The sequence below is a fragment of the Larimichthys crocea genome, chromosome XIII (genome assembly GCF_000972845.2).
Source record: "Larimichthys crocea isolate SSNF chromosome XIII, L_crocea_2.0, whole genome shotgun sequence".
Lineage (NCBI taxonomy): Eukaryota > Metazoa > Chordata > Actinopteri > Sciaenidae > Larimichthys > Larimichthys crocea.
This window is the reverse complement of record NC_040023.1, coordinates 15,184,933-15,210,199: the sequence shown is the minus strand read 5'-3', so window position 1 is coordinate 15,210,199 and position 25,267 is coordinate 15,184,933. Positions and strand designations below refer to the sequence as shown.

At 40.7% G+C, this 25,267-nt stretch overlaps 3 protein-coding genes across 5 annotated transcripts in view; 1 reads left to right on the top strand and 2 right to left on the bottom strand.

Moving 5' to 3' along the window:
• The first annotated feature begins 28 nt into the window (after window positions 1-28).
• Window positions 29-11,709, top strand: rbfox1l (RNA binding fox-1 homolog 1, like). 2 transcript variants are annotated; one of them, XM_010744322.3, is made up of 12 exons: window positions 29-458; window positions 5,834-6,070; window positions 8,898-9,077; window positions 9,170-9,223; window positions 9,308-9,400; window positions 9,498-9,567; window positions 9,645-9,704; window positions 9,789-9,924; window positions 10,011-10,050; window positions 10,139-10,206; window positions 10,865-10,946; window positions 11,051-11,709. In XM_010744322.3, the coding sequence occupies exons 1-12, from the start codon at window positions 372-374 to the stop codon at window positions 11,093-11,095; spliced, it is 1,152 nt and encodes a 383-aa protein (XP_010742624.1). In that variant the 5' UTR covers window positions 29-371; the 3' UTR covers window positions 11,096-11,709. The 2 variants fall into 2 exon arrangements, with proteins under 2 accessions (XP_010742624.1, XP_027142642.1); XM_027286841.1 differs by lacking the exon at window positions 29-458 and adding an exon at window positions 4,566-4,689.
• Window positions 11,710-13,979: 2,270 nt separating this feature from the next.
• leng8 (leukocyte receptor cluster (LRC) member 8) lies at window positions 13,980-24,488 on the bottom strand. Of its 2 annotated transcripts, XM_019253450.2 has the most exons (15): window positions 24,130-24,487; window positions 23,119-23,251; window positions 22,629-22,781; window positions 22,359-22,436; window positions 21,757-22,186; window positions 20,886-21,048; window positions 20,617-20,787; window positions 20,093-20,341; window positions 19,829-19,993; window positions 19,391-19,685; window positions 19,061-19,162; window positions 18,877-18,945; window positions 18,660-18,789; window positions 18,350-18,557; window positions 13,980-18,257 (listed from the first exon to the last, which is right to left on the bottom strand). In XM_019253450.2, the coding sequence occupies exons 1-15, from the start codon at window positions 24,168-24,170 to the stop codon at window positions 18,095-18,097; spliced, it is 2,550 nt and encodes an 849-aa protein (XP_019108995.1). In that variant the 5' UTR covers window positions 24,171-24,487; the 3' UTR covers window positions 13,980-18,094. The 2 variants fall into 2 exon arrangements, with proteins under 2 accessions (XP_019108995.1, XP_019108996.1); XM_019253451.2 differs by lacking the exon at window positions 22,359-22,436 and having other exon boundaries at window positions 24,130-24,488.
• Window positions 23,104-25,267, bottom strand: part of grwd1 (glutamate-rich WD repeat containing 1) — a 16,146-nt gene continuing 13,982 nt past the window's right edge. Inside the window, exon 8 of the mRNA XM_019253453.2 lies at window positions 23,104-23,118. The gene's annotated coding sequence lies outside the window, so the exon portion shown is untranslated. The remainder of the gene's footprint in view (window positions 23,119-25,267) is intronic.

The window sequence follows — 25,267 nt, the reverse complement described above, 5'->3', positions numbered from 1 at the left end:
AACTCCTGAAATGGGACCCTGAGCATGTGTTTCTGTCTGTCAGACTCCATGATCGACTGATGGACACACAGAAGCTCACTTGCTTTCTCTTTCAGTGCTCTAGATCCTGTCTTTTCCGGGCAGGACGTCTGTTGTTTTGTGGACTTTCTTACTTTGACTATCTCTGCAAGCTTAAATTGAGTCTTAACCTTCTTCTTCCCTCACCCTTTTGGATCTTCTGATTTCCTCCTGTTGGGATTTTTTCTTCTTCTCCCCCCTCAGCCTGATTGCCTGCCTCTTGTGTGTGCATATCAACTTTTTCCTTTTCCCCCCATTTGCTCTCCCATCTTCCACCGTTCCCTGTCTCTCTCCTTGTGCGTGGTTTTTGGGCTATGCTCTCCTCACCTACTGTGATTCTCCAGCCTTATGGACTCCCTGTCTACCCACAGACAACCACATGCTACCCCAGCATAGTTCAGGTAAACTCTCATCCAAAATCTCTCAGCTATAGCACATAAGTGTTTGTCTTCACAATCCTGAATCATAAAATGTCCAGTCTGTTGTCATCTGGGAACTTTTCAGTCTTTATCTAAAGTGACTCAGGATTCAGGGGTAGGATAAATAAAGTGTGTCATTGTATAAATAACAATTTTAATTACATGCACAGTTGAATGAGCGAGGGCTGCAACTAAAACATATTTTTACGACGGATAAATCTACTTATTATGTTCTCAAATTATGAGCAAAGTGCCAAAAATGTCCATCATCAAGGTGACATGTTAAATTGTTGTTTTATCTGCCCAAATTGTCAAAATTCATACATTTATTTTGTGTTAATCAACTAATCCTTTCAGCTTTAAAATAGTTTTTATTGGAAACAAAAGAAATTAATGTCAGTGTAGCCTATAAACCATAAGGAAAACATTAAATTCACCATATTTCTTTGAGTTATTGAGTCACATCTAAATTTTATTTAGTTTAGTGATGCATTACTTAAAAGTGGCTGACTATCTCATGCACAGAGGCCTGATTGTTGCTGGGTAAAGGATTGCGAAAGATCTTATTTTATTATATAGTAAGGACACTTCAGGGGTTATCTTTAGTCCAGTGGTATCAGTGATGTCAGCAGGTTGTACAAGTGTTTGTGTGTGTGTGTGTGTGTGTGCGTGTGTGTGTGTGTGTGTGTCTAAGTGTCCCTGACATACCATTAATGCCACAATGTATCTGGTATTTCTCTACCTTGTCTCTATGCTTCACACCAGCTGTATTTTTAGCCCTCCTGTCCTGAGCAGATAATCACAGGAGGAGATTCTGTCACCTATCTTGTTGTCTGTAGTCAGCTGCAGTTAAAATGGGTGTGAAAGCTGCGATATGTATTTAAATATTAAGTGTTTTAGCTGTTTGAGGGTCAATTCACAAGGAAAATTCAATTCTTTGAGAACTTTGAGAAAATCTGTGTAGTTTTGAAGTTTTCAAGGCAAAATTTCATGATTGTTCAGCATGTTGGCACACGCTGAACATTTTTACTATGATTTTATCTAACTCTTATTTTCCACTATTTTTTTGGTTTGACTGCAGCGTGCCATCTGTTTGAAGAGTTACCTTTGAAATCCAGTCAAGGACCTTTATCACATGTCAGTCTGTGCCTTCTGTCTCTTTACAGTTTCTCTTCATTATTAACGACCTAATAAAAGTCAAAAATATATGTTAGCATATTATTAAAGAAACCTGAATAGAAGACAAGCAGGATGCACAGAGTTAATGGATGAATGAGTGGAAAAAGGAATATTTGGTTTTCTTTAATAAGCCATGTGTTGGACCTTATTTGTAACTTGGCCAGCACTAAGGCCACATCTGCAGTTAGCGTCGTCTAGTGTGTAAATCCCGTGGCAGCTGTCCCAGCAGACACCTGGCTCAGAGCCGTTGACCTCCGACCGCGAACTGACAGCTGAGGCGGGAGACGAGAGAAAGATGGAACAAATGGAAATCCAAAAAAGCCTGCAAAGAGGCGTGGAGGGACAGAGAGTCTGTTCGCCTGCTGACACTGTGATACTGAATCAGTAGTAGTGATATCTAACAGATTGTGTCACATTTTATCTGCGAGGAAGGTTGAGGGAGTCAAACTGTTATTTTCTTGAGCTAAATGGGACACAATGCGGGCACAGATTAGTGTTTGGAAACATGTTCCAGCATGAGATGTGACAGAGATTTACAACCTTGGCGAATCCCTACACTGTACTTTCCAAAGTTAGAAAGAAACAATGACAGCTACAAACACAATAGCAGGGCAGTCTCTTCTTGGTAAATGTTTACACTTAAATTATCATTTCCAGTAGGTCTTGCATCACAAGGGAAACACATTTTAACCTCATTAGCGTCACAGCTGAATGGGTGGCATTATCAGTTAGTCCACTACTCTGATCCAGACTTAAATATCGAAGTATTGGATTAGTTTGCTGCAAATGTTTGTAGAGACATGCACGTTCGCCTCAGGATAAATCCTGCTGACTTTGGTGATCCCCTAACCTTTTCCACTTGCATACCACGAGGTTCACATTTTTGTTTTTGTGAAATACAACTCAATGACTACAAGATTAATCACTGCGAAATTTATTACGCACATTCATATCCCCTTCAGTGATCCTCTGACCTAAGTACTTTGGTTTATGATCAAATACCTGCCAAACTAAAGCCATTCCCATCAGCCTCAGTTATACTTTGTGTTTAGTGCTAGTTAGAGCTGTTTGGCAAGGCTGTGGACTGTTTACATACTCTACATAACATGACAAAACATATACAATGAGAAACAATCATTCAATGAGATGGCAAAACATTTGTAATACAATCAAATTTTACAAACAAATAGCTGTAGTGTAATCACTGTCGCAACTTACTTCCATGTTTAGGTTTTAAAACACACTCGCTGTGCGTATTACATCAGATCCCTGGTGTATCGTTACTCAACCTGAGAACTTTTACTCTGATTTAACAAATTAAGAAACAGAGGAGCAAAAGAGTTCAGACTGACATTCACAAAAGAAAACACAAGAGGAGTCATTGTACTGCCAGATGAAGAGTTTATGCAGCTGGCTCAAGTGTTTGACCCACAATGAATGTTCCTTCAATCACGCCTCCTCCAATTCCTTCTCTATTGACCTATCTGCATCTACATATCTCTGGTTTTTCACACCTCTGGTGTGCAACAGCTGGTAGAGAGAAATATATATGAGAGGTTATGAAATGATAGTGGAGAGAGTTTTTTTTAATTATAAGAGATCCTTCTAAATCCTGAAGCTGGCTGACAAACATGTGACATTTTGCATGTAAAGTAACACGTAGATATAAGTTTAACAGTGTATCCAGGACGCAATGACAGACTTAATCCACTGATTTAGTGAAACTATTAATACTGCGGTATACAAATGTAAGCAATAATTTGATCTTTTGGGAAATATGCTGACCACTTTAATGCTTGTCCATTAGAGTCTGTCTAACAGCACATTTAAAGGTCATCATAAACATCTCGTTTGTTTCAACTCAGCCACAAGATACAAAATAAATGTGAAAAAACTAGGAGCGAGGCTAGCCGTTCCCATCTGTTTCCAGTCTTTATGCTAAGCTAAGCTAATCTTCGGTGGACTGTAGCTTAATATTTACGATGCAAACAGTGAGAGGTTATCAATCTTCTCATGTAACTTTTTGGAAAATGAGGATATTTCTCAAAATGTTAAACAAGTCCATTAAGTGACTACGTTAAGTGAGACTGCATCGCTGTAGGGGAATTCAAACTCTGTGCATCATATTAGCAGCTTATGTAAATAAAATTGGGGATTTTTCAGGAGTAGATTTTCAAGTGTTTCAAGTCAAATGTTTCTCATGTCTTTTCCAACTAAGATAATCTCAGATGATCTTGCTTTCTGTCTCAATGAGAGAAGGTTGTTTATTTTTAACTTGACAGCAGCTGTATTTTGTGAGGTTATTTCATGGTGTATGTAAAACCTGAAAGGTATACTAAGTAGTAGTGTAGTAGTAGTATACTAACGTAGTAATATACACAAAACAACAAGTATGTAATAGTAGTATTTGGAAATTACATTTGCACTGAAGTAAATGCACTTAGTTATCGCACATTAACACAACTGTTTATAGTTCTTAAATATTTGAGCATGATTCAGAAATATTACTGGGAAACTAACTGAAGAGCTGTTTTCAAGAAGACATGAGATGTTTTACATCACTCAGACCAGAGCAGAAAACAAAAGTGAAGATTGATTTAAAGTTAAAGGCCCTGAGTTTACATGTATTCCACATAACATAAGAGGAAGTATGTTGGGATTTATTGTTTCTAGAAGAGCAACATAACCATGTAACGTGGTATTCTTAGAGTCGACCTTTACTGTGATATACTGACTTTCAGCTGAAGGAGCATTTATATTCATTGGGGGACAAGCTTTATCTACAGGCTGAAGAGCGTATGTGTGAAGTAAAGGCAGTGAGGTGGTGGTGGTGGTGGTAGTCGGGGGTTGAGGGTGATTGACAGTTACAGATGACCACAGCTGGTGTGGTCTCTCTGGTCCCTTTTGCTCTGGGAATCATTTGATGTGATTGGTGGATAAGTAGAACTTATGGTGCGGTAGGCGGGTGGTCAGCTGGCATTAAAACATGCTGCAGTTGTTGGACCATGCAGAAATCGAGGAATGCAGTGAAGGGGTAAGACAATGCTTTTAGCTCCTGAGCGGATAATTCACTTGTATGACGGGTGTATAGGGTTATTGTTCACCTCTGTTTCTGTGTAGAGTAGATCTGTTTTAATGGGGGTTAAGATGTACATTTCTCAGCTTCACTGCCTTTATTTGTGACCTGAAGGAGTTCAAATTTATTGTTTTTACAGTGTGATTTGACTGAGATGAGGCTGTAGTGAGCAAGTCAGGGTTCATCATCATTAATGGCTCTGTTATCTCAGTTTTTTTCTATGAAATGTTAGAAAATAGTGTATCTAATAACATAGTATGATATGGCACACAATGTTATTTAGCATGTTTGCCTAACAAATGACAAACAATAAATTATTTTGTCATTTTCTGTTGTTTGACTAATAGATTAACCTTGTTTTAGCTCTAGTTAAAAAGAAGCATTAATATCTTTCAATTATGTAAAAATAGCAATATTACTACTACTACTACTACAATGCAGTAAGGCCACTTTCAGGATAATGTATATTATGAGACTGGATTATAATTACTGATGCTTCTATGAGTTCATCACTTTAATGTTGCAGCTGGTAAAGGTGGAGATCATTTTAATTACTTTACATACTGCTGGGTAGTTTGTGAATTTTCCCTCAGGGATCAATACATTTTATTTAATCTTAACCTGTAATGATACATCATGATGTATTTGATGATTATATGTTGTATTATCAATCTGAATCTGTCAAGTGACTCAAATAAATGTAGTAAAAAGTATAATATGTCCTATATAATGTAATAAAAAAATGGAAATACTGTGTAATGTAAAGAAAAAGTACCTCAAATAAAATGGTGAAGTAAATGTACTTAGTTACTTTCCACCACTAGCAGTTAGAGATCTTTCTAATTTTAATCTGTGAATTAGATTTTACTAACAATTTGGCTTAAACAAACCTGAAAATTAAGACCAGATGTGCTTTTGTCATTCTTTTGTAAGATTTGTGTTTATCTGATGTTTGTTTATGCATCTTAAATGATTCATTCAAACTCAACAATCTATTATTGTGAAAGCAAAAGAGCTGTCACAGTTTGTTTTTACACCTCTTGACATCTGATATTTGGTCTCTGTCGCTCATTCTTACCTCACTGTCTCTGTCTTCCTTCAGGGAGGCCCCACACAGGAGGCCGGACCCAGCAGCGGTGACCCCACCCTGCCTCAGGTCTATGCCCCTCCTCCCTCATACCCACCACCAGGTCAAGGTCCGCCAACATCTGCAGGCAGACTGCCACCTCTTGATTTTAGCTCTGCACATGCCGGGTCAGAGTACCCCGAACATCCCCAGCTCAGAGTCTATCAGGGCCCTCAGCTTGACGGGGCTGAGGCTCTGACATCCAGTAACACGGTAGGAACAGTTTGTAAAAAATGCAAATTCACATCATGACCCAATAAAATCTGATCTTCAGTAAGTTAATGTGAGAAGAAGCCATGCAGCCTGCTGCTGCTGCTGCTACAGGTAGTACATCCATAGGTCCTGTCAGAGGAACATGGCCAGATAGAGTTTCCTTCTATATTTAGAGACCCACGTCCACTGTTGTGTCCATGTACGGGAATGCCGCTCACACCCAGTACAGCAAAGTGAAGAGAGGGACAGCTGAGTGGGGATTTGTTGTTGAAAATAAATCCCCACGTTTCCTTCTCCCCTCTGTCTTATTTAGCAGGCAATAAAACAGATCAGCTTTCAGGAGTAGAGCTGTAATTTGTGCTGATATTGACAGTTTACAGTTGAGTGTGTAACTCTGTATGTTATTATTTTTGTGGTTCATCCAATAATCAAATCTGAAAGAGGTCATTAAACAGTGTGAGTGAAATAAAGTTGTATAATACATAATATATTAGAAAGTAGTTGTATGTTCATTTAAGAATGATGTTTGTCAAACTGCAAAGAGTCTTATCGTGCCATTCGCCTGTAATTGTGTCTTTATTATGTCTCAGATGAAATCAAAACATCTGCCAGTGCAGAGCTTTTCAACCTGGTTCCAATAAAAATCAACTTGTTCCAAGTATTTCCCAAAATCAAATTTCCTTTCTCTTGATTCTACTGCAGCAATCTGCAATATCCTTTCTTTTTAATCGTGGGTTAGGGTTTGGTTGGCATTTGGTTTTGAGTGAAATATGTTAACAACTATTGCCACGAAATTTGCAGTTCAAATCATATTAAGGCTTAAAGTTATGTATAATTAACAGCGTGGCCGCTTTGACTGACAGGTAGTTGCTGTTACAGATGGCTTGTTTGAGCACCTAGGCGCCATTCGACATTTCTGGAGAATTCATTAAAAACACAATTCCATTTGGAAACAGGTTGAAATATAAGAGAATACGGTTTTAGGGCTCCATTTATACAGAAATAAGTATTACTATTTTTTGGAGTGGAGTTAAAATATGACCTCAAATCTCCTTCAGGCATGAAAACATCTTTCATAAGGACAGAGGTGTTTAGTCTGATCTGTGAGGCAGCTAAACTATGTGTCCTGCTGCAGCACATCTCTCTTCCTCCTCTCATAAATGGTATTTTGTGGCCCCATCTATATATTTTATTACTAGAGCCCCTGACATACTTGGGTCCGTGCTGATTTTCGGAGAAAGTTGAGACGTCGCCACGGAGGGAGGGGGTCAAAGGGGGAGGCTGACCAGATGACCCCCTTTGCCCTCTCTGAAATATCGCTCAGGTCCAGAAACACATTTCTGCATCGTGACATGACACCACCACCCAACTCAACCCTCTGTCCCTGTCTCCCACTTCTCCCTCCACTGTCTGTGGTGTGTGTGTATGTGTGTGTGTGTGTGTGTGGATGTGATGCTGATCTACAGTACTTAGCCGTGGCAAGCCAGCGTAGCGTAATCCAGTGGCCTTTGTGTGTCTGTTTATGTTTGTCAAACACTCCCCTGTGTAAATGTGTCGACCCTTTTTCTGTCTATCCCCAACTTATTAATTATGCCCCTTTTCAAATGACCTTTAACCCTTGGCAGAAAAGCAGCACCGTGACCCCCCCAGACTGACCCTTGTGGAACGTTCAGTTTTGATCTCTGCCCCCTCCCCATCCCCATCCCTCTTCCTTTTCAAGCTTTTTGCGCACCTTCTTTGCCTTGTTTACTTTGGTTTAATTTTACTCTTCACCGCTGCACTGAGGCCTTTTCCCCACTATCTGCCTCTTGGTACTAGAATGCTAATACTCAAGTCTTCACATTAAAGGACTGCAATTTGTTTCACATATCAATATTCCTCCAGTAATCTTTTGGCTTTTTTGTTCTTTATTTCTTTCCAATGCGCTCGGCTCCTCCTCTTGCTCTCACTGCTAAAACGCTCACTGTAACTTTGTTTTTCTTGCAGACCTTTTTTCACTCTCATTTTCTTGTTTGGACTCATTCATTTGTCTTAAAACATATATTTAACATTTTGTATTTATCCATTACCCATACACGCACATACATACACATGCACACACTAGCATCGTGGTGCATTGTGGGATAGTGAATGTTTTTGGTTTTGGCACATTAGGCCTTGAATCTTTCTGCATGGGGAAAGTTTAATTAAATGTTACCATAGCTTTCTATGTAATTTCCAGATTATTACTGATACTTATATGGCACTAAATTCCTAAATTTTCCTGTTGTTTTTCAGGGGAGCTTAAACTTTCTTTAACTCTCTCTGCCACAGCTTGAGTGAGCATAAGTAGATTTAGTATCAGATATGTAATATTTAGACTTCATACTCTCCGACAGGCATGTATTCAAAGACGCCTCACTAAAATGGAGCCCTTTCCATGCCTCCTCACATTTGCCTGAGAGGGATCACTGGTTGCTGAATGCTCTTTGAACTTTGGTTTGAATCACTTGACTTTATGAACCTGATCTTTGCCTAATGCCATGTGATGCTTACGCAACTCTTAAGTTTTACACAAACAGAATAAGACGTTGCTGAATTTGGTTTCTGATGATTTCTTCCCTCCCCTTTCTTTCTTTGCTTTCCTACTGATGCCCTCTCCCTGTTTTTTCTTCACGCCTACTCTCATCTCATTCATACTCTTTCTTTTTCCATCTTTTGTTTTCCATCTTTCTGTTTTCGTTTGTTCCTTCTCGTCCATTCTTCTTCTATCCACGTGCTCGCTTCCTCTGTTCCTCCTCCTCTTCCTTCTCCTCCTTCTTGTGTTTTCATACTTTATTACTGTCAGGAGGATGTTTTGGCCCCTGTGACCTCTGACCCCCAGTCTCTGAGCGTGTCGGTGTCATCAGGGGGAGGAGGAGGAAGTGGAAGTGATGAGGAGGGGTCAGGTAAGGCCCAACCGAAACGCCTCCACGTCTCCAACATCCCGTTCCGCTTCAGAGACCCAGACCTCCGCCAGATGTTTGGTGTATGAACTTAAATGATCACTACCCATTTATACAGTTAAATTAAATAATCTCTTATCTGTTAAATAAACATTACATTCTTTCTTTTTTTTAGCAATTTGGCAAGATCCTTGATGTAGAAATTATCTTCAATGAGAGGGGGTCAAAGGTGAGCATCATATAATCAAACTTTAAAAATATTTTTCATGAACAAAAATAGAATAGAAACCAACAAATGTTCGTGTGAACACAGGGCTTTGGGTTTGTCACCTTCGAAAGCGCAACTGAGGCTGACCGGGCGAGAGAAAAGCTGAATGGAACAATTGTGGAAGGGAGAAAGATCGAGGTGAGGGAGTAATCTCCTGCTATTTGTAGGTTTCCACTTTAATATTCTACATAATTCTCCTTTATCGTTGCCTCTGTCCTGTTCTTTGTCTCCTCAGGTTAACAATGCCACTGCAAGAGTAGTGACCAAGAAGCCCCAGACGCCTCTTGTGAATGGTGAAATTTCAAGTAAGACTGGTAACGCTGGATTCTGGGAGGCATATGTGATGGAAAACAAACTAACTGTGATTTTTCTCTTTGTGTAGCTTCTGGCTGGAAGATCAACCCTGTCATGGGGGCGATGTACGCACCTGAACTCTACACAGGTAAATCTGCAACACTGATCTGTTATTGTTATGAGACGGTGGCTCCCTCTTTCTAACACTTGTCTCCCTTCTCTGTTTCTTTAGTTGCCAGTTTTCCATACCCTGTAGCTACTCCCACCTTGGCCTACCGAGGCTCTGCGCTGCGTGGTCGAGGCCGGGCCGTCTACAACACTATTCGCTCTGCTGCAGCCACGCCTGCTGCTGTGCCGGCCTACCCCGGGTAAGCCTCCATGTTCAGTTACTTTTTCTTCAATCGCTTTAATCACAGCCAAACCTTTTAATATTGTATTTACTCACTTTTATCAGGGTGGTGTATCAGGATGGACTGTACGGAGCTGAGGTCTATGTAAGTGGCTTCACAGTTCTCACACATTTCCTCCTGAAGTCGTTTTAAAGTGCTGTAGCTCATTTATTTTTTATTTTTCTCTGTGCAGGGTGGTTATCCTGCAGCTTACAGAGTGGCTCAATCACCGTCTGCTGCTACAGCAACCTACAGTGATGGGTAGGCAGACAAACACCCCACAGCGCCTCTCATGTGTTTCTTATGGTCATGGCACACCAATCAAACATTCTCCAACAAACACAGATGTGCCACAGCTGGCTGTCTTTTTCTGGAGATGATTCAACATGTTCAGTTGGTGTTTAAAGAAAATAATTACCCCAACAGTGCACATATTCAGAGCAACGCAGCTCGAAAGTGCTCAGTATTAGCAATAAACGAGTGATGCAGTCCCTCTAATAGATATATCCAGATTTATGATGTGATATTTCTTGCTTTTAAACACAACAGTACAAGGAACGTTGCAAGGAATGTCTCTAAATTAGAGTAGAACAGTAGAAATCCTCTTTTTTTCTCCATTTTGAGGTCATTTTTTAAGTCAGCTGTTTGGTTTGGATTTGTTTGATCGATGTAACAACGTTAAAACGTCCCCTCTTGCTGGAGAATCTTTGATTAATGTGCTTTTATTTCTGGTGAGACAATTTGAAAGGATAAGGATAAGGAAAAGTCTGACCACTTTCAGGGAAAGTTTCAGGTCATATTAAAAGAAGTTGAGCAGCTAAATTTATAAATAAAGTAGGTTAATAAGGTGGTTGAGGTCAGCTTTAATAAAAAAAAATCTTAGTTGACATTCACATCTACTTCTGATGTTTCTGACCAGATACGGACGAGTTTACACCACAGCTGCAGACCCCTATCACCACTCAGTTGGACCAACAACAACATATGGAGTTGGTACAATGGTGAGTCACACACACACACACACACAGAGCTGTGTGTGAGCTATCTTGTTTCATGTTAACACGACAGTCTCTGGTCACACCTGGCATACTGCTTCTGTCAACAGGCCAGTTTGTACAGAGGAGGATATAACCGCTTCACCCCATACTGAGCCGCCCCGGCTGCTGGCGGGTGGAAGTAAAAGACGTCTCTCTTGAACTCTTGAGACTGACCGATCCATGGACGCTGCAGGACAGATGATGAGATCCTTAAACTTAGGAAAGGTGTTTTTTTTTTCCACCTCCTCCTGTCTCCATCACAACCTCTCCTTCGAGAGACTAAACAGACTGACGTTGTAAATACTGTAGGACCCATTCACTGCCCGTTCTACTGATGAATATTTAGCACCTGGAAGAGGATGTTATGTAATATATATATACAGCTGACAGATGCTTAATTGTTTTCCTGAATTTAAAGAGTACTGATGCTGGACTCACACTGCAGACGGTGATAAAATACTGTGAGAATGATTTCTGTGAGTGATTTTTCATCACGGGTCAAACTGTACAAAAAAAAGAGCATTTTGTACAACGTTAAATGACTTATTTTTGATTACTAAACCTCTGTTTGAGTGTGTGTGTGTGTGTGTGTGTGTGTGTGCGTGCGTGTGCGTGTGTGTGAGCATATGAGTGAGGTTACCCAGTCGACTGAGAGACAGCTGTGACACTGGTATCATTATTACAAACACACAACTAATGTTTGTCTGTTGTTGTTTTTTTTTTTGTTTTTTTCTAACAATCTACCTCTCATACATTTTCAGCTTTTAATACAGCCGTCATTATTATTAATCCTGTATTCTGTATCCTGACTAACATAGTCTCCGCGGCTCTGTACCTCACCACCCGATGAGCCTGATGTCTCAGTTATTATTTCTCCAGGAATGGTTTTCTTTTTCTCATGCGTCAGTCACTACGGAAAATTTTTGCTCTTTATCTGGTCATCATTTTGGCTGTGTTAGTGCATAATGGCACATTTTTTTTGTGTGACTCCAAAAAAACTTCATAGATTTATATTTTTTTCCTGCATAGATCTCTTAAATAACTTCAGCCCTGCTCAAAACTACCAAACATTCAATCATTTTTCATTTTTTTAAGCCTTTAAATGCCAGTTTGATTACTTGAAAAACCTCATTGTTTGTGGTTTGACCGTGACATCAAGTAATCAAACTGGCATTTAAAGGGTTAAAAAACTAAAAAATGATTTAATGTTTGGTGGTTTTGAAGTTGTTTAAGAGATTTATGCAGACAAAAATATTAATTTGTAAAGTTTTTGTAGCAGTTTTCTGGAAGTTTTTGTCCTTAATGACTTAATAAATTAAACTGACGCCTGAGGGTTGAACCGCTGTTTTACATTTACACAGTTAAACAAAGTGACAGCTGGGAGCTGCTGTAAGAAGCAGTCTTTTGTTGCTGGCTTTACTACACAAACTGAGGATTAAAGGCCTTGCTCAAAGGCTCGACTCTCCCATCTTTATGTGTAACAGTTCAAGTATTCTTTTTAAACTCATCTCCTTTATTTCCCTCTTTACTGTCCTTCCTCACTCTGATCTATTGAATGCCTTCTCGACTTGTATTGGTAATTTCTTCCTGGGTTTGTCTTTTGCTTCTGCACTCTTTTTCTCTGCTGTGTTTGATGTTTACCTCTGAATAAAACTTGTTTTTTTCTCTTTCTCCTCCTCTTCTGTCCTTCATTGATTCGTAACATTTTCCAATCTTTTTATTTTTTTTCCATGTCTTATTACTCACTGTGTCTCTGAATGTTTTTTTCTGTTTCAGTTTGTGGTTCACTGGCCATGAAATTTAGTGTTAAATTATAACCCTTTTCTTCTTTTTCTTTTCTCTATTCACTGTTTCCGACTTGTATTTCTTTTCTAGTGGCAGTGCATTCTTCCTTGTCAGCTCACTTCCTTTTTCCCTCTTCTGTCCTTCTCTGCAGAAAACACAAACTCATGTGCATGAAATTCAGCCTCTGTGTGTCTTTTCTGTTTCCTTCTACCTTTACTGATTTCATTCTTTTCTTTAGTAGGTGTAGTTCTATCAATATAAAACCTCTTTTTAAGATTTTAACCCTTTTCTGTTTTTTAACTTTCATCTTTTCCTGCTGATTCACTGTAACCTTTGCTTATAACTTTCTTACTACCTTTTGCTCTTCTGCCTGATAGTGCTTAGTTTTCTCCCTGTCTTTATTTATATATATATAGCTTTAGCTTTAGCTCCTTTCTCCTCCATCTTCAGCTCTATATAGTTTATTTTGCTTCATGAAAAAGCTTATTTTGTGGACATGAGATCAATTACACAGTTGTATACTATGAGAGATATATGTAGCTTTATTTATTCATACTATAATTAATTTATTCATCTTAAATGATAACTAACAATGCTAGACTTCTCCAGAATGTCTTGTAATTAGATTTAATGTCAAAGTAACATGCATATTTTATAACTTCTGATATATATGGCTAAATAAATATGATCTTGAGCTACATTAAGTAAAATAAATGACACATTATATTTTTTCATTAGTCTTAGTTTCTTTACTTTCAATGCACTTTCTGTAAAAAGCTTTCGACTTTCACTTTCCTCTGTTTAAATTATCCTTCGTTTGAACTGCTTGCATGAGTTTTACACATTTATTTCTTCTACATTAATCTCTTATCGTGTTTTCGATCTTCTTTCCCGTAATTTCATCTTTAACAAATGTCTTTCCACCTAACCTCATGGAACTTTCTTTTCTTTTCCAACTGCTCCACGATTTATGCTTCAATTGTGTCGGTTCACACAAAAATGCCATATGTAGCTCCATGAAGGAAATTACTTCACTTCGTCAAGTACAACTTCTTCTTTTACTAGTGTCACAGATGCCTCTCACTCAATATTTATGACATTTCACAATAAATTGTCCATGAAAAACTTGACTCAGACTCTGATCTGTAACTGCTCATCCACTCCTCTCCATTAATTCTCCCAGTCTGTATTGCATGACTCAAAAACAACGGATGCCCTTTATACTTGAATTTTATTAGATTTTTTTCCAAAATATGTACACAATATTTACAAAATGGCAGTTTATCATGTCAGATCTGTAGAGGCATGGGGGATAGGGAGAAGTCATTGCAGATAAACCTTCAGCTTAAGTTGTTAGTGAGCTGCAACATAAACTATTAAAGCATTGCAGACGCGATACAATACTTACTAGTGAGAGTGACTTAAGTTGCACAGGGGCAAACAGTCACAAACATACTCAACATAAAAAGGAAAACGATAAGAATGAGAAGAGAACAAATACTGGTCAGAGATTTGTAGAGAGGAGAGAGCGAGGAGGGGGACAGGAGGAGGTGAGGACAGCATGCAGGGAGAGGAAATAAGAGAAAGTGAGAAAGAGACAAATTCAAATGAAGACAAGTTAAAAAGGAAGGAGCAGGAAATGAACACGGCTGAGGTGAGGGGAGGATGTGGGAGCTGTTCCAGTGTCAAATATCAAGGAAGGAGTTACAAGGACCGATGGAGGTATAGAGTAACATGGGAGCAAAAAAATACTGAAAACATGACTCAGGCATCAGAGAGAAAGGGGGAAAAAAAACAAGCATTCAAAATGAAAATGTGTATTGTTAGTTGTCTGGGGTGAATTTTCTATTACCAAAAAGAAAGGAAAAAATAAACAAAGCAAACATCCTGCGCCATTTCAACGCTGAAAACCTGAGACACCACATGTACACACGTGAACCATGTGTAAAGAAATTTAAATAAAAAATTACATTTACACAAACCAGGAGGCAGAAAACAATCAGTTGAGCTCATCACATATGCATGGGAGCACACACCAGCACTAATAAGAAACTTTACCTAAAGACGACTGCATGTAGTAAAAAAAAAGAAAAAAAAAAAAGACTAAGTGTAGGTGAATTTTTTTAAGATAACATGTTCTGTATGTCCAGACACATTTTATATGAACCCTCACAACAAGTCTCTACTGCAACTGACTCACGCAGGTCTGTCAATTTAGCAAACACAATCCAAATCATCCACAACTTTAGATAAATGCAAAAGAAACAAAACCTAAATGTCAAATCTTGAACTGTAGGCGCATGATTTTAAAAAACGTTTACGTATCTGGACAAACAGACCACAGTACATGGCGACTTCAATCATCAAACATTGTTTAAAAAAACTAAACAGGTATCTTGTTGCACAGAAAAACTGGAAATATTTGGGTTAGCAGCAAATCACATTAGCAGCACAGCAACATTTTCCACATTTTCATTTTTGTGAGGCTCCCATATATTTTTAAATCAGCTGTATGGCTTCAACTGCAGTGGGTCAAACCAAGAGACTTGGATTGCTCACAATTCACCCTCTCCGGCTGGCGTCTGGAGGTGGTTCGCCCACTTATCATCGCTCCGTGTGCTCCTGCAATGCAGCAGTACTACGAGCTGAAGGATGAGAAGTCTGGTGGTGTGTGAGAGAAAGGTTCAGGGAGTGAGGGGAAGGAATAGCAAAAGAGGAGAGGGGAGGGGGAATCAGGTAAATGAAGGAGGGAGGGGGAAGAAAGAAAACATGTTGAGATCATTGTCATTACAAAACGTTTGCAGAAATAAGCAACAGTTTGAAGAACAAATCCAGGTTTACAAAAGTGTCGACATGATGGATATTTGTCCTTTTTTGTTGGAGGCTGCCAAACGATACATGTGTTTGGCAGCGGTGGTCCCATTTCTCGCTGAATGTCTACCAGCTTTGTATGGAACAATCTGCCAACACAAAACAGGCGAGCGACTGCCTGAAGGGGCCAAATCATTAATGTCACTGAAGACTGAGCATGACATTGCGCCAAAATTTGGTTCATTTAATGTTTTCAGGCTGTACTGAGAGAAGCTAGCACTGGAAACTGCCAATCATCATCATCAAGTCCAACCACTACATCCACTGTGGTGGTGATGATGAAGACAGGACACGAGCCAGACTTAACTTAAGATTACATATTCACATAAATCGTCTAAGACACCCAGGGAACAAAAAACAAATATCACACTTACCCGTGTGTGAACAAAAGAAAAATCCTACACTATGCACTAATCCAAAAGAAATCACAGCAATATCGTACAATATTTACAAAAATATACTATGTAGACAAGTAAACATGTCGATTGTACAGCAAGCCTGCATCCTCTCGAGTACTGGTCAGTCTTAAATACCTCAAGCTCAACATTTCTACAGTGATAATACTGTTGAAATAAAAAGAAAATTATGAGGAAATGTTTTATTCTATAAAAGGAAATTATAGGATATGGTGGAAAGCTGATTAGAGGTTCTGTTGGTCATGTCCTGACAATTTACAGCAGCCCAATCGCCATTTTGAGTATCGTGCCACGTATTTTCCCCCCCAATTATCATCGAAGACTGCGTCCATCACCACCTATTTTACCTCTTGGACCAGTGAACTCGACTACACTTCCACTGTCACTGAGAGAAACCTTCATTTTAAGTGTTTAAAGATGTCTAAATGGACATCAAAGTCTGTAGTAAAAGTACCAGTCTACTCTCAACTTGCATCTTACTCTTTTATTTTACTGTCAGTTTAAAAATTTGTTTTAAATACTTTACCGTATAACATGAGGACAGCAGTGTGCATCTGTCCAGTAAAATTTATGTGATCGCACTGACTCAATTCTTTGCACTTTAGGATGTTATAAATTGTTTTAATGATACTTAATTCATCTTTCCAGTATCAACCTGCAAGTTTTTTAAACGAGATCTGCTCTGCAGCTCCATAATTCTTTTTCTTTTTGTTGAAGTTAAGACCAGTACTGCTGCTGCCAAAAACACAAGACATGAATCATTTCACAGAGGAAATGTGAGGCTACATCTCTGCTGTAAACGTCATCCACCTCCTTCCAGAGAAGTCCCCTTCGCTTACCAGCCTTGCAAACACCAGAGCCAGATGTAGCATACAAACCACTCGTTGTTCCTTCGTGAAGCAGCAGATTTCCCGCTCTCAGCTGTATTTGAAGACTGCAGCTCGGCTGCCTCCGTTTCTTTTAAATAACAGCTGGTACGGTTAAGACGTGGATGAAAGACGGGCTTTGTCGCTGCACATTGCTGGGTTGATCAGGTTGTGCTGGATTCCAGGTGCTGGCAGGACTTCAGCTTGTGGATGAAGCCGATTCCCTCTCTGCTTTGGATTTGGAGATGGAGCGGAGCTTCGAGGATACGGAGGAGCGAGATCACCTTGACGAATGACACTTTTCCTTCATCAGACACAGTCAATGCTCATCTGACTGAGACTTTTCGCTCAGTGCTGGCCAACTATTTCATGACTGTGGCCAGAGAATGAATATACTTAATTAAATCAGGAACAAGACTTCAGTCCATTGCTTTAAGAGGCCTTGCGCCTGGGGAAAGGGAATGGGACGGACAGCCAACTGTAGATACCTTGAGGAAACGGGGTGCAGGGCAGGACATACAAACCACCACCTCTTCTTCTTTCAGACAAACTGCTGGCATCTTCTCACCTCGCTGTCTCACAGTCTCTAAGAGGGAAATCTAAAGTTGACCCGACTCTGTAGGCTTGACGTCAAACAGACAGCTGGATGAATGACTTGTATTTCCCTTTTGGTTGACAAGGCTTGAAACTTCAGGTCTTGGAGCTGTTGACTTGAGGAAGGAAAAAACATGACAGAACACTGTTAGCTTTGACATCTGTTGGTGGTAAAGGAACAGGAAGCATGAGGATGACTGCCTCCCTGATCTGGTTCTGTGACTTCTTTGCCTTCAAGTGCTGAGATTACATGATAATCTAAACTGTCCTCTCACTTTTCTGGCATTATAAATATAGTGAGACATATCTTGGGGATGAGGCTATCCTACAATATTTGAGTACCAGTGTGTGCAGACTCTTTAAAACAGTTCTTATCTGCGTGTCAGAAATTTACATCTGCCTTCTGTAATCTGAATCTCAGGAGTCTACCATGTATCTTTCTGCGTGGGTCTTCAATAGTTGTTAGTCTGCTACTCTATCTGAACTGGCAGAGGTGTCTGAAGTGCAGTGCATTGTATATGTAAGGATCCATGATGGTCCCCTAACATCTCCCTTCATGGTGCTACACCCACCCACCCCCTCAGGAGGCAGCCAAAGCGGCTGTGCTGGTTTTGCAGTCTATCTTTTGGGGGTCAGAGAGATAAAAGGTGACACCTAGGCCGGTAAGAAAGGCCATACAGGAGTCTAAACAAGAGAAGCCCAGATTGGACTGCACATACTGCACTGGCAAGTCAGGCCTGAACCTGCAAACAGAAGAAGCAGAGAAATAGAGATCAGTATACACGTTATAAAAAATCTAACATTTGTAAACAAGCCTTTCTGGAACCTCACTTACGTTTTGACCATGGCCCGAAGTGCAACCTTTCTTTCCCTCTCTACAAACTTGTCAATGAGGTATGAAGCCATGCGTGGTGCCTCCTGGTACAGCTTAAAGAAGCGGCGGTAGTTTCCTAATGCCCAGGCGGCACGGAGAGCAAGAGCATGAGCCACACACACATCCGCCCGCAGTGCTGGGGTCAAATACACCAACTCAGTGGTCAGATCTGGAGGGAAAGACGAATGGCCGAGGTTAAAAAGAGGAAGAAGATGTGGAAGATGTGAAAGTGCGCAAAACAGTGACTCAAAAGAGAATAATGAGAGTGTACCTCCAGAGTTTTTAGTGAAGATGTAATACAGCAGTCTATATGCTGTGAACTCTCCAATGTTCTCTGAGGGATTGTCCTTATACAGGGCCTTCAGCTGGGTCTGGCACTGGTTGAACTCTTCATGGTCTCCCTGAAGAAAATAAACATTCATTTAGTATTTTTTTAAAAAGAAGGTACCGTTATCGGTTTAAGCTAATTCAACGCAGAACAGACTCACCTTTTCTAGAGCAATGCGTGCATGACACTCGTACACTTCGACTGTGAACTCAGTACGAACTCCCTGGACCTGGATAAAGACGGAAGAAATAAACATTTAAAAAACATTTAAAGAACAAAAAAAAGAAAGAAACTAAATGTAAAAAGACAAAGAAGAACAAATGAAACACATGAAGATAACTGACCGTGAGGTCCTGTCGTATGGACTTCATCTGTTCGCAGGCATAAAGGTAGTCCTGGTGGTTTTTCCAGTGGGCTTTCACAGCTAGCAAAGATTTTCTCAGGACCTAGTTAAAACAAATTCAGACATAGATCAAGGTCTGGATCTTATGTTACCTAGAAGATAAATATACTCAAAGATCACATCACACCCCTTCTTATCCCTTATTTTACAGCTGTCAGGATTGTACAAAGTTTCCTGAAAACTGATTTTATTCCACATTTCACAGACAATAACGGTCATCAATAACTAATAAGGGACTGCAGCACTAAAGTGACAACTGAGTTCAACTTACATGCACAGGGCGCACAGTGGAAGGGTCAGGAGCACAGGTGAGCCTCAGGTAGGACTTGGTGATGTCCTGGCATGTTCCCACGATGGGACAGTCTTCCCAGCTGAGGCCCTCCTGTGTTCCATCAGGTAAGTCGAGCGCGTTGATGGAGAGGATCAGCGGCTCAGAGCGAAGCTGCTTGTGGAAACGAGCTGCCCTGCTCTGCTTCTTGGCTTCTCGGTTGGGGTCGTGGAAATCCAGACCGGCGTTGCCACCTTTCCTCTTTTTTCCACCAGCTGAATTGGAATCTTCCATGTTTCTGGAAGAATAAGGTAAAGAGTAATTTACAAACTATCCTTGTGGCATAATGCAGTAAAAGAAAGAAACATGTTTTTCTCTGTCTCAGTGTGAAAAGTAGGGGACTGATTAGTGTAATTTCTGTAATAACATTAATTAACTTACCGCCTTCCTCTGTTGGCTTTCCCTCCTCTTCCACGTCCTCTCTCTCCACCTCCACGTCCTCTATCCCTGTCATTACCACGACCGCGTGCTCCTCTCTGACTCCGTCGTGACAACTGGGGTCGGAGGTCACTGGAGATGCTGCTGTCTGACTGTGAGCCAGAATCACTGAGAGCACAGAGACACGAGACATTTAAAAAAAAAGAAAAAGAAAACACACAGGACGTCCAGAGTAACCAAAGAGACGGAGGGAAAATGGCTTCTTACCTCCGTCTATGCCTTTGGTTGCTGCGGTCTCTGTGTCTGCCATGGGAAGGGGATGGGGAGCGGGAGGAGGAACGGGAGGAACTAGAAGATGGACTCCTTTGAGAGAATATATTCCTGTAGTGGCCCAATCTGTGTCCACCACCCCTGCCTCTGGACGCTGCAGCTGCTGTGCTTCCACCACGGCTAATTGAGCCATCTGATGTCCTCTGGGGTGGAACAGCTTCCCAGCGAGACTGCTTGACCTTTAGTCTACAAAAGAAAGAAAAAAACAAAGACACAAATCTTAACATATGCTCAACCTGCAGGCAGCACTATCAATAAGTCACTGGAGTCCACAACTACTCAGAGCCAAGAAATGCAGCAATTAAGTTTGTTTCAGTAGAACAAACCCAGAATTCATGTTAAAATATAGTCAATAGATGTCTGTTTAATCTGCAATGCTTATGTGCAGCAGTTTGAAGAAATGTCAAAGCTCAGATGACAATATGTGCACCGGACAAACACTAATCGACTACTAAACTTACTCTGGCAATGGCTCACGGGTCCAGTCAATGGTGTACGCAGAACCATCCTTTAACCGGTCCTGCAGAACTTCCTTCAGCACCTTCTCTGTGCGATCTTTGTCCTCCTCTGTCTCACAGGCTGTAAAACAGCGCTGCACGTATTCCTTCATGGCTTGAGGCCAGTCCTGGGGCCTGGAGAGAGAAAGCATTTTTTTGTCAACATATAATAATTCACAGATTTAAAAAGAAAACCAACAACAGAGAATCAGTGGAGACGGGCCAGTTCTCACCGTGTCTGAGCACCACCAGGTGCTGCACTAGCACTGGCTGGGGAGGAAGGAGTTCCTGAGGGCTGCTCGCCTGGAGGATACGTCTGATTGGAAATTGGAGAACACTGAACCTGATAAGGCCTCTTGGGAATATTGAACTTCACAGAAGCTGCCCCAGGTGCCTCTGTGGATAGGATACAATTACAGACAATTAAGAAACAATTAACAGAGGAACGCTTTGTATGACTAATCGACATTATTCTAAATCCTACAACACCCAAATTTGAGTTTTCTTTATGTTCAACCTTGTATAACTCACTAAATCACCACTTTGGTTTGTAGGAACCAAACTCTTAAATACAGAAGAACAAAACTTTTCAGAATAAAGCACTTTCTTCTTCAGATTGCAGGCAGTACAACGCAGACTACTGGAATACAAATGGTCTGTATTCAGAATAAAAACACAACATTTCAACCCCATCCTTGGGGTTGTTGATGAAATACTTAACACCTCTTAATGGTGATGAGATGTCCTGATTGGTCAATAATCAGACACAGAGCTCTCAGATCGTGTGCCAGCTTTTGCTAAATGAAACACCTGCCTGTCCACATTGCTGTGCAAGAGAGCTCCTGGTACAGAGATGCTCTCTGCCCCTTTCTCTCGCAATCAATCTTTTATCTGCATTTTTTTCTCATGTACAGGGCAGGATGATCTTCTCGCTCTCTATGACCTCCAGTGAATCAATATTCTTACTTTCGGATCATAAAATGTTAGTTATTTAGTTAAATTTGAAATTAAAAAACAATGATACCTACAGTTAACTGTCACAAGTAATTCAGTTGAAAAAAAATGTGATACATGTCAGCCGTCTCACAAAAGAGTAACTCTTACGTTTCATGCGGTGCCACAGTTGCTGTCCTTGTTTTTGGTTCTTGTTCTTGTTGGCCTCTCCTCTGCCAAGCCCCGGTACATACTGGCCAGGCTGCTGTTGCTGCTGGGAGGTATTCTGAGAGGGCTGGTAGGTGTTCTGGGCCTGGAAGCCCTGTCCATAGTTGGGCCTTCCCTGGGAATGACTGTAAACCTGCATTTGGTTGGGGTCGCCAGGTGGGTATGGCATAGAGTTATTGGCACTGTAAGCATTTTGTGATGGTGGAGGGGGATACTGGGAGTTGGGTGGAGGAGGAATAGGTGGGGGTGGAGGAGGAGGGGGGTTGTCTGAGGTGGTTGGGCTCTGGGGTGGCTGGGGTGTGGCAGGGGGAGGAGGTTGTGGCTGAGATGGGTAGCTGGGGGACTGGTCTTCCATTCCAGGCACTGGAGGAGGCTACGAACACACAGAGAGAGAAAAGGCTATTTTAACAGAACAAAAACCTTTTAAAGAAAAATAATGTAGCTACAGAAATCCCTGGCATGCATCACACTGGACATCAAGATATGTTTACAAAATTAATTCTACTTTGTCCAGGTGACATAAACTCCAGATTCTTACTATGTACCTGTCCATTAGAGGTTGGAGTTCCTGGGTAAGGCCCCGGAGGTACACCATACTGATTTGGTGGATATGCAGCTCCATACTGGAAATTCAGAGCAACCCAATGTTGTTGTTACAACCTTGTGATTGTACAATCTCTCACCATCAGATTATTATTATTTAGGGAGAGGCACATGCACACGCCTTGCAGCGAACAGCCTTGAATGCCTTGCATTTGTAATGGATGTTATTAAATTAACATTTTGAAATGAAGAAGTATCTTTTCTGTACTTACTGGACCCATGGAGTAGTAGTAGTTATAGGGGTACGTGTATCCAGGATAATGCTGCTGAGTTTGCTGGTACCACGGATAGTACTGCTGCTGCTGCTGCTGCTGCTGCTGCTGAATGGCAGCAGAGTCAGTTGCTGCTGGCTGAAACTGACTGGCCTGAAATGACAAACATTGGTGTTTTCATCCAGAACAGACAGGGGTCATCTAACAGGGACAGAAATGACAATGCTACAAAAAGATACAAAACTCACACTTGACAAGTTCCCCAGTTTACACATCAGTATGCAAACAATTCACTACTTCACAGCAAACTACTGTTGTACTTCTGATTACGTCGACTGCGTGTGAATGTTTCTGTATTTCATCCAATGCCACTTTCTGATGTGTTCGATCAGATTTAAGATTTGTTTCAGATCAGATAACCTCAGACAGACTTCAGTGCCAGGTCTAAATAAAGATTAGAGACACAAAGCGATTTAAAACACACACACACCTCTCCTGTGGTCCGGTTAGCTTGTGCAGCCTTGGCAGAGCTCTGACTCTTGTTGATGGAAGCTAAAGCTTGTCTTGCCTTCTCCCATTCGGGGTTTTCGTGAACCTGGCCATCTGCGGCAGCGCCATAGGACCTGTCATCATCAGCACAGGAACATGAAGCAAAGGTGTTAACATTATTATCATGCTTTAACTTCATCACAGCGATCACTTGTGTTCGTTAAATCCAGAGATTAAAAACGGGTTTGACAGTTAACGGTTTCCAACGGTTTAAGAACGTTCTTGGCAGTTGAGTTGCTTGGTTACAACCAACGGCTATTTTAATTAAAGCAAAGCAACTAGCCGTGTTAACGTTAGCCTGTGATGTGATGCACGCCCGGACATTTAAACGTTAAACTACACATGTAACATTAAATTAGTGTGCGCTAACACTTAGCTCCTTATTAACTAACAACAGTACGTCGATAACAAGCTTAACTTGAGGACAAACGTTACGCAGATAGCTAACAGGTTAGCTTTCTGTTAACCGAAGCAGCGGCCTGTTATGTAGCCGAGCTCGCTAACACTTGTCAACAACAGATCTGAAACACTTTATTAATCCACAAGCAGCTCCCACACGGTGAGCGAGATAGTAAGTGATAGCAAGAAAACACAATTTTAACCCTATACAATATCCTATTTTAACACTATATACACACAAATGTATAAATAACAGTTATAAAACCAGTAACGTAAAATGAAAACTAAGTAACAGTGAACTACGCAATATGTAAATCTAAAACCCTATAAAGAATTTAGTCTTTAAAATAAATAACAGTTAAATAAACCCAGTAACAATACAATAAAAAACAAGAATATATAGGTTCAACACCCTCAGCTGAGCTCCCATAATTATCACCGCTCTTGTAATCATAGTAACTTATAAAAGTTTATAGTTTTAAAGTTATACTACATGAATGTTATTCGCAATGTGTTGTCGGTCCTTCTGTGGCTAAAAGAAAGTGCGACATACCAGCTGGTTGTTGTGGCTGCTTGTGTCGTGTTGGCCGCCATTTCGCCACAGTCTCTGTACAGCTAGCGTCAGGGAGCTAACGGAGCTAGCTCAGTCTATAAAGCTAGCTGTGTGGCTAACGCCGTTAGCTCTCCTGTTACAGCTCAAGGTAAACAAGATGAAGACGGGACAACGACGGTCGGGAACAAGCAGTCAGCCGACCGCGAATAACAACACCTATCCAAACAAATCAAACGTATATATATTTATATATACGTCGAGTAGAGGTGCAAATTAAAAATATGAACTGAACATTAGCATATTCGCTTCCTTCTTCGTTGACGACCAACTTCGTGTGAGCAGGCTGTGGAGACACAAAATGGCAGATCGCTAAAAATGGCCAAGTCAAGTGACGTTACGGGGGGCGCTGTTTTGTTGCCCTGAGTGTGTCCTCTCAGGCAAAGCTCACTCCCATGTTTCCACAACCTTCTGCACCAATCCAATGTCTGTTTTTGTACTGACTTACATTTTAAAGAAACTTTATTCAAGTTCAAGCACAAATTTGTGAATAGACCATGTCACTCTCTATAACAGTTTGCTTTAAGTCTGTGTAAAGAATAAATATTTGTTCTGAGTTTGTCAGACCAAAGAAGAAAGTGTTATTAAATCAAATCAAATCAAATCAGATTTTATTTGTATAGCCCAAAGTCCATTTGCCTCGGAGGGCTTTACAATCTGTACAGGTAGTGACACCCTCTGTCCTTAGTATGGTGGCCTGTTCACGCCAACCAAAATAAAAACAAGGCCACCATACCTTAGACCCTCGGTTCGAGTGAGGAAAAACTTGCCCACAAAAAATTTTACCGGGAAAAAAGGTGGAAGAAACCTCAGGAAGAGCCACAGAGGAGGGATCCCTCTCCCAGGACGGACAGACGTGCAATAGATGTCACGTGTACAGGACAAATCAACAACATATTGTACAATTACAATGAATGATAAAATGATTACAGTAGCAGTGGAACCTGTGATAGAGATAGAGAGACACAGATGCACAGCGGCAGCAAATCATTAACTAACTATAAACTGTAATGGAGATATGGTAGCAATAATGACAGTAATAATATATGTAGTGGACGTCGTGCAGGACCACAGCAACAGC